Source organism: Chiloscyllium punctatum, chromosome 40 (assembly GCF_047496795.1).
Source record: "Chiloscyllium punctatum isolate Juve2018m chromosome 40, sChiPun1.3, whole genome shotgun sequence".
Lineage (NCBI taxonomy): Eukaryota > Metazoa > Chordata > Chondrichthyes > Orectolobiformes > Hemiscylliidae > Chiloscyllium > Chiloscyllium punctatum.
In genome coordinates, this window is record NC_092778.1 from 15,544,983 (window position 1) to 15,559,536 (window position 14,554).

The 14,554-nt window shown below is 38.1% G+C and overlaps 1 protein-coding gene across 4 annotated transcripts in view; it reads left to right on the forward strand.

Moving 5' to 3' along the window:
• LOC140464377 (uncharacterized) overlaps positions 1-14,554 on the forward strand; it is a 72,639-nt gene that overhangs the window by 36,699 nt on the left and 21,386 nt on the right. For all 4 annotated transcript variants that reach the window (XM_072559364.1, XM_072559365.1, XM_072559363.1 and 1 more), the window contains 9 exons: positions 2,272-2,397; positions 4,121-4,186; positions 5,941-6,063; positions 6,593-6,748; positions 10,018-10,071; positions 10,178-10,395; positions 11,958-12,037; positions 13,736-13,828; positions 14,171-14,251. In XM_072559364.1, coding sequence (XP_072415465.1) covers positions 2,272-2,397; positions 4,121-4,186; positions 5,941-6,063; positions 6,593-6,748; positions 10,018-10,071; positions 10,178-10,395; positions 11,958-12,037; positions 13,736-13,828; positions 14,171-14,251 — 997 coding nt within the window. The remainder of the gene's footprint in view (positions 1-2,271; positions 2,398-4,120; positions 4,187-5,940; positions 6,064-6,592; positions 6,749-10,017; positions 10,072-10,177; positions 10,396-11,957; positions 12,038-13,735; positions 13,829-14,170; positions 14,252-14,554) is intronic.

The following is a 14,554-nucleotide window of genomic DNA, read 5'->3' on the forward strand; positions in this document are numbered from 1 at the left end:
TCCACTATTACATGGGAACTAGTTGTGAGGGGCTGAAATTCATGCTGCGGTTCAAAATACCGTATTATTAGCAGAAGTCTGTTTGATTGCTCAAGTAATCCTGGGTAAAGAAGAAAAACACAATGAATTGCAGTAAAGGTAATTACCAGATAAAAGCAAGAGAAACAAGAATGAATTACTGGTAGGAGATTGTATTTATACATACTGGTATGAAAATTTAACATGATCATTGAAATCCTGCAAAATCCCACTTTTCAACATGGCCTGGTATAATGGCATACTTAAAATGAAACATTTATTAAATTCTGAATATGTAAGCATTGTGAACTTTCCTGCCAAAGTCTTCCATTTCCCTTCCATTCACTTTCCTATGTAATGAACTTTAACAAATTTGACAAAGAATTAAAGATTATATGTAGTTAATATATCTCACTTTTATTCAGATATAATGGCACAATTAAAGTGATTAACTTTTTAACGAGATTAACTTTTGGATTTGTGGTGAACCAAATGTGATAAGTACCAATAGACTTAGTACTGGTCCGAATGAATGAATCAATCAGTCAAAACATGCTATAGTAAATGAGGTGGGCTAAGTAGAGGGATGGATGGATGGATGGATGGATGAATGAATGAATGAATGAATGTGTAGAGACGCAATATAGTAAATAAAGAGCGACGAGTAGAGTTACCGGTATGAATGAAAGAACGCGATTTTGTTTAAGTGTGTTAATGGCAACATGCAGTTTCCTTTTGTAAGAGGTTTATAATGTGATATTGTAGGGTCAACTTTTATGGGAGATAGATCGAAAATACAAGATTTTTTTGGCCAAAAGTAATGTGTCAACTTTTACATCGACTTTTGCTCGAGTACATACTTGAGTATATACGGATCTCCCCCATCTTTTACGGTTCCACACAAAGTCTGTCTTGTTGATCTTTGAGGGGCCCTATTCTCTCCCTAGTGACCCTTATGTCCTTTAACGTATTTATAGAATCCCTTTGGAATCTCCTGAACCCTATTTGTCAAAGCTATCTCATGTTCCCTTTTTTGCCCTCCTAATTTCCCTCTTAAGTATACACCTACTGCCTTTATACTCTTATAAGGATTCACTTGATTGCGGCTGTCTATATCTGACATATGCTTCCTTCTTTTTCTTGACCAAAATCTTAATTTCTCTAGTCATCTGAAATTCCCTACACCTACCAGCCTTGCCTTTTCACCCTACAAACTGCCTCTAAGTTCTCATGATCCCATTTGAAGGCTTCCCATTTTCTAGCCATCCCTTTTCTAGCTATTCCCTTTGTGGGAAGCCATGTTCCACCTATTTGGGTGTTAGTGTCCTGACCCAGTTGGAGCAAGAAAGCTACATGGCCAAGATCCTGGAAGCTATCCCCGTCTTTTCGAATTTAACCTTGTGTGTGCAGCATTCGCTGCCAGGTGTTGTCGTCTTTTTATATTGAAGAGACCAGACTCAGACTGAGACTGCTTTATGGAATACTTCTGCTCTGTCTATAGGATGGACCTTGACCACCCAGTTGCTTGTTATTTCAATAAACAGTTTTGCTGTAATGGTAACATTTTTGTCCTGGGCCTGCTATAATGTTCCATCAAAGTGCAACGCAATCTCAGGAAGCAACATCTCCTTTTCTGCTTTGGCACTTATAGCCTGTATTTAAAAACTGACTTTCCTAACTTTAGAAACTGACTGCATTCTGTCTGTTCTCCTTTTCTTTCTAGTAGAGGGGATCCATTCACTCTCTTTAACATCTTACTTTACATCTACTTTACATTTTTGTTTCAATTTCGACCATTAAAAACCTCTATCTTTTGAGTTGAGCCTCCAACCTTTCTGAGGCTCCTCTGCCCCTGTCAAAACCTTTTTTTTAATCATTAAAATTGTCATGCCAGACTTTAAGTGTTAACTCTGTTTCTGTCTCCACAGATGCTGCCAGTCCTGCTAAATTTCTCCTGCATTTCCTGTTTGTTTCAAATATTTAGCATCTGCAGTATTTTAATTTTATTCAAGTATTGGTCTTGCATCTGATGCCCACACCACATGAAAAAGTTTAAAAATATCATTAGTGGTTTTCTTGATTACCATACTGTGGTTGTGTTGAGCAAATTACGTTGTAAATATAGAATCTAGCTCTTAATAAGCCTGATCTTTCCAAAGTACATGATATTCTATGAACTGGCATGATCTTTTACAGGGATTTGTCACTTGAATAGTTTGACTATTTTCTAATGTTACTCCTTTCTCCCCACAGTTACACTGCAGTGTTTAATGTTGTGAACAACTTTCTGAATCAAGCAGAAAATGAAAAGCCAAAAGCAGCTGCCATTATGATGATTGGAGTGGCGAAGGAAATTCTCCTCCATAAACAGCCTCCACAGTTGGTTCATATTTTTTGTTTGCTTTTTGAAAATTTGAACATGATCACCCTGGTAAAGTGGTTCATTAATACGTTTTGTGAGCCAGAAGGCCTTGGTTTTGATTCTTGTTCCAGGTTTTATTCAAAGATCCCAAACAAGAGTTAATCTTTACTGTTATCCTTAGTTCCTCTGGCACGGGGGAGAAAAAGCAGAGCTCTGACTGTTCTTTACTGTGCCACTGCTCCTGCTGAAATGTACAGATATATACATCTGAAAAGCATGAGTTCATGCTTGCTATTGTAAAGGATATTACAGGTATGTCCTATTGCCTGAGCTCATGTCTGAAGAATGCCATTTTGAAGGAAGCACCAAAAGGTTGTTGGTGCCATTGGAAGTGTGCCCAAGCCAGTGCCCAGGTGTAGTTAAGCCCCATCCTGAACCTCCTCCCACCCACTAGAGATTTTTAAGTTGTTTTGAATTATCCCCGTCTTCTAGTAGCCGATTAACTCACATCAGCAAAAAACCTTGGAATCTTTGGTAGAGAACACTAGGTTCTTCAATCAATCCAAGATAAGACACCTAGTCTTAATGTCAGTGAGCTGTCTGAATCATCCTCCTTTGCCAATACTCTGTTGCATGCTAACATTCTTCAATAGACTGGAGCTCTTTACTGTGTCCATCTGCACGTGCCACAGAAGGTAACCTGTAACCATATTATCCCAACAAAGTATATAAACCTTGCCTTGGGAAGGTCCTTTTATTAACAAGAAACTTTTTATCATATAACTTGTTGCTTTTACATAACCCTCAAATTCCATTTGCTCTGGTTCTTTCAGCCCCCTCTCCTTGAAAAACTGACTTCATTCTAGGACTTTGACAGTGTTGTTTAGTCCACTCTTAGTGAAAGACTTATCTCACACCCCACTAGTTATTGGCTCCTCAAATTTACATAACCATTTCAAGCACTGTTAACTCTGATTTAATATATCCTTCACCAGTTCCCTCTTTGTCCATTAGGTCCTCTCAGACCATATTAAATGATAGCAGATAAAAGTTGAGAGTGAGGGAATGTGACTTGCCCACTGCATGTATTTTACTGTTTTTCCTCTACTTTGTCTACTATTCTACTGCCTTATTCCCCAATTGCAGGAAAAGGATGTATGAAGTTGGATAATTCTCCCATCCATCCCCTTAACTCTGTTTCTAGAAAGTGTGCAGTTGAATTTTTGTTCCTTCTCCAATTTATAAAACCAAAAAGCTTTCCAAATCTAAATTGCAGCAAACAACTTTGAGGTTCCAGACTGTGAGCTATGAATAATAATTCAAGAGCTGGTGTGGAGTCCAAAGGAATTTCTTTTGTTTGAAGCATAGAGACTAGGTGATGTGCTCACGCTTGTATCAAAATAATCAGAGCAGTATAATTTTAACTTGCAAACGTGTGTCATTAAGTTAACAGCAGCAGCGTATATATTTCCAAACACATCTTTAGGCTGGTTATTAGATTCTTCCTGATGCTAGTTGCTGAATAATTTCCTTTCGTCTTTTGGTTGTTCCAAAGCTAAACAGCCTGATATACTGTAAATGGTTGTAGGACCCCATTCATTCAATAAGTCACATCAGGGCGAGGTCACTTAAGACATTCCTATCCAGCAAAATCTATAAAGAATAGTTGCTTGATCTGTCTTGTCATTTTGTAATACAGAAGATTTTTAGCCCATTTCATTTCCTGTGGTGTTGTAACAGGGAAACGTTCAACAAGGATGACCAGACATCGTCTCCAAGGCAGGCAGTTCCAATTTTTATGCGCAGGTAAGGTGTGCCTTGATTTTATTCAAAAATGCTGATCTTGGATGTTGTTACACTTTTAGATGGATTCCCTCGGAATTGAGGCTTCTGGCAAAATATATCCTCAATTGAACATATTTTAGTTTGGGTACTGACTGGCATTGCATTTCAGTTTTTTTAGATGCGCTATTTTTCCCCTAGTTGCTATTCAATGTATGGAATAACATGGACTAAATGGTTTCATTATGTAAGCTCTCTGCATTTCAAGGTCGTGGTTAATCCAAAGGGGTGCTTCAGAACCTTTTGTAATTTTCACCTGACTCATTTTCTGTCCTGTTTATGACATCAGTTAAAGCTTGCTTACTTGTAGCTGCTGGTTTGAGAAAATGCACTTCAAGAAATGAAGATTTTAAAGGTGCTAAATATATTCAGGTGGTTAACTTCTTTGAGTTTGCTCCACTCTATCTTGTAACAAATCCAAAGTTGCCAATTCTCATGAGATATATGCCTTGGCCACTGAATTTACTGCCTGAATTTATGTACTGAATGCTGACTTAATGATTTGCACATTTAACACCAAGTGGAAAAGCAGCCTGAATGATTAGGTTGTGCACTTTGACAATTTTATAATTATTGATCATGGTTGTTGCACACTTATTTACAGCTGTTGTGGAAGAATCACTCAACATTCTGTAAAAATTACTAGGAGATGTAGAAAATCCCTCAAGAAGTCAAACTTTAATTTGCAAAGAAAGGCTGTGGCAATCAGCTAATGGCTTCCTGATTGTTTACCAATCCTTTGTCTCTCTGCAGTTTATACAGTTGTTGCTCCCATGCTTATCGGATAACATTAGCATAACCAATCACACTGGCTTGCTTTGTCTTTTATCGTCTGCCACACTGGTTCTCGACATTACACTTAACCTATCACATTACCCCACTATCATCTTCAGCATTAGCTCATCTACCAGTGATTCAACTGGCCTATCACAATGCACTACCATTATCTGTTCCTACAGCCCTATAACATGATCCCAGGCATTACAACACTAAGTTAACTACGTAACTGCCAGAGTAACCTCCATACAGCTAGTAGGATTTTATAGTATCAATGGAGGCCATTTTGTCATGTTGGCTCTTTGAGAAAGGCATTTAATTCCATTCTCTGCTGCCTCTTCACTACCTGAAAGCTTTTGTTTTCCAAATGTGTGTTCCTTTCCCTTTTTGAAATATTACACTCAAATGTGCTTCCATCACTCTTTTCAGGCAGCTGATGCCAGATCACAGCAACTCACTGCTTAAAAAGGAAGCTTTCCCTCTGGATCTATTGCTAATTTTGTTGAGTTCTTGCCTTTGGTTATTGGACCTCTTACCTGTAAAACCGTTCTATTTTGTTCACTTTTTTTCGAACCCCTTGTCATTTTTGAGCACCTATTTTAAATTTACTTCCAATCGTTTGTCTATGGAAAACGATCCCAATTGTCCAGCAGCTCTCTTCCAGTGATGCCAACAACAATGATTTGATGCATCTGTCTTCTGTTTCTACTATAGAGGACTAAATAGTACCTGCTTTAGAATACGAAATTCAAACCTAAAACCAAAAGGAGTTTAATGTGTCTCAAAGTTGGAAATCAGGATAGTAAAGGAAGAATAAAATTTCCGAACAAGAAATCTGAATCAAACTCTCCATATTTACACTTATTGCACTAGTTTATCACTGTTCTTCAGGAATGTTGGCAGATCATCTTGCTTAATATGGTCTTATTTTTGTTTTACAGAATCGTCAATGCATTGCAGAGAATGTTGGTATTGAGTGATTTCCCTCCTTATCTATTTAACAAGTTGAAGGCCTTTTATAAAACCCTTCCACTTCCTTCTTACTGCTATGCATTTACTAATTGGTGAGTTTTTTTACGCAATATTAAATTTGTGTTTGGAAATGTTGTATTATTTTAAATAGGAAGAGAGAATGGTGAATTGTTGCCACCTCAAAAGGTTTCGTGGCAAGACTAATGTAGGTTCCACATGGCGGTCTTCTCGACATTCCTGATTAAGGGAATCTTCTATCCCAAACAGGTTTTACACTTAACTAACTCTGCTTTCCTTCCTTGCAACTGCCATGAGGTTGAGAGGTGACTAAGACGATAAACTGAGAAGCAAGCAATAATAAATCAAGCAATGATCTGTGATATTCAGTCATCCACCTGAGGAATGGTCATTTTGTGCAAAAACTGCATTGAAAGTGACGATTCATTGTTTCTTTCTTGGGTAGAACCCCTCATTAATGCCTCTGTTGCATCTGTTAGTTAAGTTCTTTGAGGTGATTGTGAGTTAAGTGCATGATCAAAGTATCTTCCATCATAAAGTTTGATTGGTTTTTTAATCTTTTCACTGTGTAAGATTAAGTTATTTATTCTTATAAATTTGCAGTCTTAATGTGCTGTCCTGGGATGACCCTTTTCTGACCTCCATCCTAAGGGGTCAAAATATCACCGGGCACCGACAGAAGAAAGGCAAGAAAGAAATGTTGTGGGAGGATGTCACTGTTGTGCAAGCACGAGTGGAAAGAATGGAGGCAAGAGGAGAGTATGTTTCTTTTTAATAATAGTTTAATTCTGTTTTGCAACAAGCATTAACAAAGAGTATAGTTCATTTTTTAAAATAAAAGTCTAATTTGGCACTTGCTATGTTTCTTGTATTCACCTCAAAGCTTTCATAATAAGAGATGTGACTGTAGAAATTAACATTTCATCCTATAATCACTTCGAGAGTTTAAGCATCAATAATAGAAACAGTCTATTTCTGGTGTTAAGTAACCTGAAGCAAGTAGACAGTTATAATATTAAATGAAAGCAATTAGCACAGTGAGCAGGAAGAGTCTTACCATACATAGGACTGAGACAGCAGATACAATGCCAGATTTGGCAGTTGAAAATGAGACAATATCCGATTAAGATAGATGACTAAAAGAAAGAAGTAAGGTGTAAGATGTAGGATAAAAGATGTGGGAATAGGGTGGGCAGAGGCAATTCAGGCTGTTTGTGGGAAGGACAAATCCCAATAGATATGAGCCAAGCAGCCTGTTGTCATCTTTTAATGCACTTACAGAAGTCACTGGCATCCATTGAATAGTAATTTGCAAAAGAGTTGACCTTAAGGGTCAAGAAAGAAATAAAATTTTTTAATGATGCAAGTTGATCAACAAATCTAAAGCTTATGTGCATTGATAAAGTATTGTAGTCATGCAATTAAATAGATATGGAATTCCAATGGTAATCAGTCACTTAAATACTTAATCTCTTAATATTCGTGCCTTAGTGATTTTACACTTTGCAGAAGTTTGCCTTAATTGTTAGAAGATTGTCCATTGTTACAGGCCATAATGTTATAGAACAGATCTGTTATGCAGGTTTAACATGGAAGTTAATTTCAGGTTTACCTGCTTTTATAGATACTTTTAATCAATCTCTGCAAACATTTATGACATGCCTGTAGAGCAGATGGGACTTGAACCCAGGCCTGTGTCCTAGAGTTAGGGTCAAACTGTATCACAAAAGCCCTCAAACCCAGCTTTTTTAAGCTCTGTAGGACTTCTCCTCCTGTGGAGATCCTGGAATTTAAAAGACGTTTATCTTTTGAGTGCATCCAGGTTTACATCAGGTCCTGCTTCAATGAAGTGGCACAAACAAATTCCATCCGCTTTATCCACTAACTTGCTACTCACAGATTCAAGTACTTATGACACCAGCCCAGACCCTATCTTTTATCCCTCTCTGTTGTCTCGTCTGGTCTGCCTTGGGAAAATGATTGCAGGCCTTCACAGTAAAAAGGAGGGATAATCAGGAGTAATATTTTTGTTATCTGCAGTAAATCTGTGTCCTTATCCCCAACAGACAACAAGTTCTGAGTCTACTACATTAATTCAACAGAATTCACAATGTGATGCACACTCCACAATGTGACCTTGTTCCTTTAAGCCAGTGTAAGACTGTCTCGGATGTAGGGCCACACTTGTCTGGCATTGCACCATTTAGTTGATACAAAATGAACTTTGAAAATGCAAGCTTCTTAAAATATTTAGTGTTGGCAAAGTATGTACTTGGCATTTATCAACTTGTAACCAAAAGCTAACCAGCCTGAGCTGTCAACACTTCTTCACTTTAGAGACACTTATCAGAGTTGTGTTATAATTCCAAGTCTGTTGGCACAGTGGCTCAGCAGTTAGCACTGCTGCCTCACAGCACCAGTGACCTAGGTTCAATTCCAGGCTCCAGCGACTGTCTGTGTGGAGTTTGCACGTTTTCCCTGTCAGTGTGGGTTTCCTTCTATAATCCAAAGATGTGCAGGTTAGGCGAATTGGCCATGCTAAATTGCCCATAGTGTTCAGGGATCTATAGGTTGGGTGCACAAATTGGGGATAAATATAGGGCAATGGATCTAGGTGGGATAATCTTCAGAGAGTCATTGTGGATGTGTTGGGCCAAAAGGATCTGTTTCCACACAGTAGGGATTCTTAAAAATAAATGTATAAATTGTTCAGCTGACTTAGTTCTAAGAGTAGACACATTGAATAGGGACTTTGAGCCACTTTTGGTAATTATCCAACAGTGCTAATTATATCTGGATTCGCAATTGAACGTCTACTATAGATATCAATGTAGGGATTTGAATATGGATTTGTTTTAATTGTATTATTTTATTACTGAGTTCAAACAAGGTGTAAATAATCTACTAGGAGAAAATGAGGACTGCAGATGCTGAAAAAGCACCGCCGGTCAGGCAACATCTGAGGAGTTGGAGAATTGACATTTCGGGCATAAGCATGGTGAAGGACTTGTGCTAGAAATGTCAATTTTCTTGCTCCTCGATGCTGTCTGACTGGCACCACACTCTTCAACTTCAACTTCAAACAGGGGGTGACAATTTTTCACTGGTAGGCTGTAAATAACTTTTGATGCCCCATCTATCATCCAATTTTGTGCACAGATGAATTAGACCCGCTGCATGGTGTGCAGACTACTGTTGTAGTGATCCTCACCTCATACCTCCTATATGGTAATACACAAACAGCCTATGCCTTTGACAATACTGTGCCTTCAAGAGATGTGTTCTCTCCTGTTTCTCTTGCAGGGAGGTGTAGTCAGTGGTACTGAAATGTCTCCTTGAGACAAGCTAGACTGTTGGGAAACAGCTTTGAGTTTTCTCTTCAAGTAAGTTAAACAATGCATTAGTGGGTTAGGCTAGGCTCACCAACCCAGAGGATTTTAGTTTTGCTTTCAGTTGGTAGTTTTTGCTGGCTCCTGGAGCTTAAAGTTTGAGTTCTCTGCTGTTAGACTGAAGTCTTAGATGAAGAGGCTTCCCTTTTAAAAATTCAAAAAGGGCAGATTGCTTCTTTCTACTGACTGGAGAGAGACAGCACGTGAGATTAATAGTTTTGTTGAATTGCCTTTGCCAAGAGTGTGTTTATAGGATGTTGTCTATATTGGAACAATTAATGATCAGTGGTTAAGTAATACATTATCCTAAGTATTTCAGTAGTGAAGTTATGCAAATTCATCTCTTTGTGTTTTAACTGTGCAAGAATAAAGTATGTTTTGATTAAAACTTAGTGGTGGACCAATCAAATCACATGGAGCACAACACCTCAAACTTGCCTTTTTTAAAAAAAATGTAAAAGTTAGGAGTCTGGTCTGGTCCGTAACACCTTAGTAGTATTTTACTGATTAATATGCGGACCCTGTTTTTAAGAGCTTTCTGCACAGAGCAATTATAGTTGTTTGATATCTGGAGCTGCTTAAGTTCTGCAATTTGCTGTTAAGAATCTGCTGACAGCTTTAAATACATTTTTCTTTCAGATACAGGGAATTGATCCGATACCTACGAGTGGTAAAATGCAGTGACACATTAAAGTTAGTATGTAATGCATTTTTAAAAATGGTTAAATAATTTTGAGTTAAAGTACACTGAAAATTCTTAGAACAGTGCATGAGTTGTTTTTTTTTTCCTTTTGATCAGGTTACGAGCCCTACAAGATAAAATTCCATTCTACTTTTGCAAGTGTGGAGATTTTCATGCTGCCACGCAATCATTTCATTCTAATTCCAACCTTTCTTGCTGCACAGCCTGCCGTTTAACATCTTACCAATACATGATATACTTGAAAATTCTCAAGACTGGATCTGTACCCATTAGTTGTGAACTTTCGGAGGAAGGAAGATGGGTATTTATGAAAGGTCAGCCTCTAGATTTTAACCCAATAAATCAACTTATTCATGTTTAAACTGATGAGCTCTAAGAAAATTGTTTTTAATCCTTAGATCCACCTAGTCCTCCAATCTTTCCATTCTTTCCTCTCCAGTTTTCTCCTATGCCTTCTGAAAGTTGCTAGGTATAGTTTTTAGATGCATTTGTCAAACTGAGCAGAAGAGCGAGAATTCATATTGTTTTCAGCCTGGCTGGCCAGAAATCCACAAAGCTGACTCTTCCTAAACCCAAATTAGGAAGGTGCTCTGAGCTACTGTAAATCATGTTTTTTTTTCATAAAAGGATATTTAAAGTAAAGCTAGCTATTGCTAATAATGGAAACTCTGTGCACTGCTGTGATTGAAGAGACAGCAAGAGAGGAAAAGACCGCAGCTTCTCCTCCAAACAATGTTGCTGTCTCTCCAGATTCAGCTGCTGAATCTCGTCCAATGTTATCTGTTGAAGCAAATCAGAACTTGGCCCCCAGGGACAGAAATTGTGATTGATTGTTCAGTTTAGGAGTACTTGAGGGCTGAGGTCAGCCTTTGGAGCAGCCAGGCCTAGCGAAATGGTTCTTGACGAATGAGTAGGAGTTGGAGAAAAGGAGAAACACCCAGGAGAACAATGAAAATGGAGTTCAGAGAATAACAGGGATGCAAAACTTCGAGAAGAGGAACAAAGAGAATCAGTGAAGTCCAGGACAGAGGAATATCAAAGAAATGCTGAACATCATGGAAGGGAGAATCAATGAGGGTATTTGAAAATGTTAGTTCAGAAAGATTGTGGAACAGCAAGGACAAGGAACATGAGAGAAGCTAATGAAGCTCAACACAAGTTGGATAAACAGTGCTTCATTTTCCAGTTGGGCACTTTACAACCTTCAGGATTCAACAACCTCAGAGTGTGAAAACTATCTTCCATCCTCATCTCTGATTCTTGACTGTGTGGCTCTGCTCTCAGCCGAGCTAATCATTTTATATCACAATCTCTCATTTTCCACCATTTAGCTCCTCCTTTTGTGGTTTTGCTGTGAGCACTTCACCATCCATTACATTCATTGCCCCTCCCCTCCTTTTGTCAAGAGCATAATAATAATTTTGCAGCCTGGTTCAGTACCAAACGGTTATTGGTTTCAAAATGTTAACTCCATTTCTCACTGCACAGTTGCACCCAGAACTATTGAGTTTCCAGTATTTTGTTTTTATATTTGATTTCTGCAGTATTTTATTTTTATTATCCCATGACTTTTCCCCCTTTATACTCCATCCTACTATTGTTGTTATGGGAGCTGTAGAAGACTCCCCACAAGTGACTTCTTACCCAAGCCTCGCTTACATCCTGATTACCCGAAGTTAGGTCATCACTCTCTATTGTGCTATTACCATTATTAATAATGAGAAATGAAAAGCTGTGCCTGCTATCAGGTCTGGTTTAAAGCAAAAAAAAAATTGTTGTAATTTGCAGAGAGCCATAATTGGAGCATTTTATGTTATTGTATGTTTTGCGAGTTTGCTTCCATTGATTTTATCCACATTATCTGTTCTGTTTGAAGGTGCTAATTTGGTAAAAGATTGTTTACTGCTAAAGTGTGCACTCAGGATCCTATTTGTGAATGAAGTACTCTACAGAACTGTAAGTACAATTTTGATTTGTACTTTACTGCATTTTTCCATTTTCCAGTTGTCAACTGCCAATTTTTATTTCTCAAACTTTCAGTATTTCATCATTGTTGCTGTCCTACAACATGACATCTATATTCTGGATCAATGTCCATTAGAGTTATTTGTCATAGATATTGCTGATGACTATTGCAAACACACAGACTCATCTGTGTGTGTGTGTGTGTGTGTGTGTCACTTCTCTCTCTTGTGCCAGAAAAGTTTTTAAAAAGCTATGCAAATGTATTAAAGTGCAGAGTTTTCTTACAAATTTTGTTATTTTATATTCTGCATTAGCCATACTGCATTAGCACATGGGTTTAAGTTGCTGCCATCTGTTTCCTGTACCTAGACTGGAATCATGTTATGATCAGTCTAATATTCACTTCTTAGGGCAAGGATAAGTCTGACTCTTTTAGTATGCGGATTGACTCTTGCTGCTGTCAATGGTGCAAATGCAGTGAGGTGTCTGTATGATTATTAATAAATGTTTGTGCATCGATAATTTTTAATTAAACTATTGACCTTGTTCCTTGCCAGCAAAGTAGTGAGATTACAATGGAAAATAAGGGGGTGATTGGAATTGCATCATGGTGTGAGGGAAGAATTCCCAGTGACTTCTAGGTTAGTCAGTTTAACAATAGAGTGAGGGGGAAAATAATATCCTACTCCTGGTGATATTTAAGAAAGGTGTAGATAAGTAAGGAATAATGATGAAACGGTTGGCTTGGATTTTAAAAGGGAAGGCCTTACTTGATCAGTCTTATTGAATTCTCTGGGGAAGCAAGACTAGGTAGTGATAATACAGCAGATGTAACTTGTCCAGACTTTCAGCTTGCTGAGCCTGCTTTTACTATAGCCCCATAAAAGACTCAGTCATTCAGATCTTCAGACTAACTGCAGAAACTTGAACCATCTTCATCTGGTGTAAGTAAACATTGTGCAACTGACCAAATCGATGGCAGAACAAAAGTTGTCAAAAATGATTTCCCTTTCATTACACAAGTGGATGACCAGGCTGTCAGCCAAGAATGAAATACAGGGCTGTAACAAAATCAGTGAGTCCCCATGAATTTATTTTTTATTTCGTGTGTATTAGGTGGATGGTCATGGAAGTATGAAAACTTAGCATGGTAGGTATGAACCAACAGTGGAGAGACAGTGTCCTACAGCATCTGAATTGGAATGAATTGGGCATAGACAGTAAGTGGAGGAGTGTGAGAATACTATACTTTGCTTTGCTTTCAATATCACAACTGAGATAAAGTCACAGAGCACCAAGATGGGCCTTTTTAAACGGCCTGCATCCAACCTTCCACAGGTGAGGTGTCCAGCTCCTGTTTTCACTCCTTTACCTGAAGAGTTGTGAACTCACTATCACAGGGGGTGTAAGTGAAAAGCATATAGATGCATTCAAGGCGAAGTTAGAGAAACATATAAGGAAGAAGGGAGTAGATGGTCACAATAATGGTTTTAAATGATAAATGGGAGGAGACCTAGGTGGGTGATTAAAACTGGTTCGAGCTGGTTAGGCCAAATGGCACATTTCTGCATGCTGCGTCTCCTACATTCAGATGAGTGTCTAAATTGACAAGTGACTGGTTCTGCTTGCGCATAAGTCTTTTTTATTGAGCAGAATTGGAGTGTGTAAAAATATTTCTTCCTTGTTCAGGTTCACTGCTGGAGCGGACTGATTCAAATTCAATGCAATTCATTGACGTTGACAGAAGATGTGCTCCAGGTACCACCTCATATATTTGTGAAAGTAAGTAACTTCTAGGAGCTGAAACTTGCTGGTCTGTAGTGAAGTGGTATACAGAGGAACCTCGATTATCCAAATATCGATTATCCGGCAAGATCGCAAAGTCCTGATGCTTGGCTAAACTAAGTTACCAGGCATTCAATTACCCAGAATTTGATTAACTGAACGAAATACTCCCCGTCCATGTCCTTCGGATAACTGAGGTTCCTCTTGTAGTTTAATCTATATTTCTTCTTTCATATTATGAGGATGTAAAACCCAGCAATTATTGCCTATCCTGAGATTGTCATCTAGAAATGGTTTCCTCCATTTAAAAAAAAGTTGAAAACATTTATTTCTTCTCAGACCACAGCTGTCCATGCAACAGCAATCATTGAAGATCTGAAGAATGGAATAGTGGGCATACCTAAAGCCTTTTCATCTGCGGTAGGTGAAAGATCTTTTGTCTGAATACTGTGCGGGGTTGTATATAATAAAGGCAGTACACCCTCTTAGTTCCAGGTATTATGTACTTAAAAGCATTAGAATAATTCAGCTGCTTTTGTAAAGCTACCTGTGAGCTGTAAATAAATGCCCTCTCTTATTGGTCTAGACTTGCAACAATGTGACAATGTTCCCTTCAGTCAGCTGGTTTTTCTCCCTTTTTTACGCAAAATACTTTCCATTACATTATTCCTGTATAATACATATAAAACCCATATCACTTTTTAATTATCCCTACTTAATGCT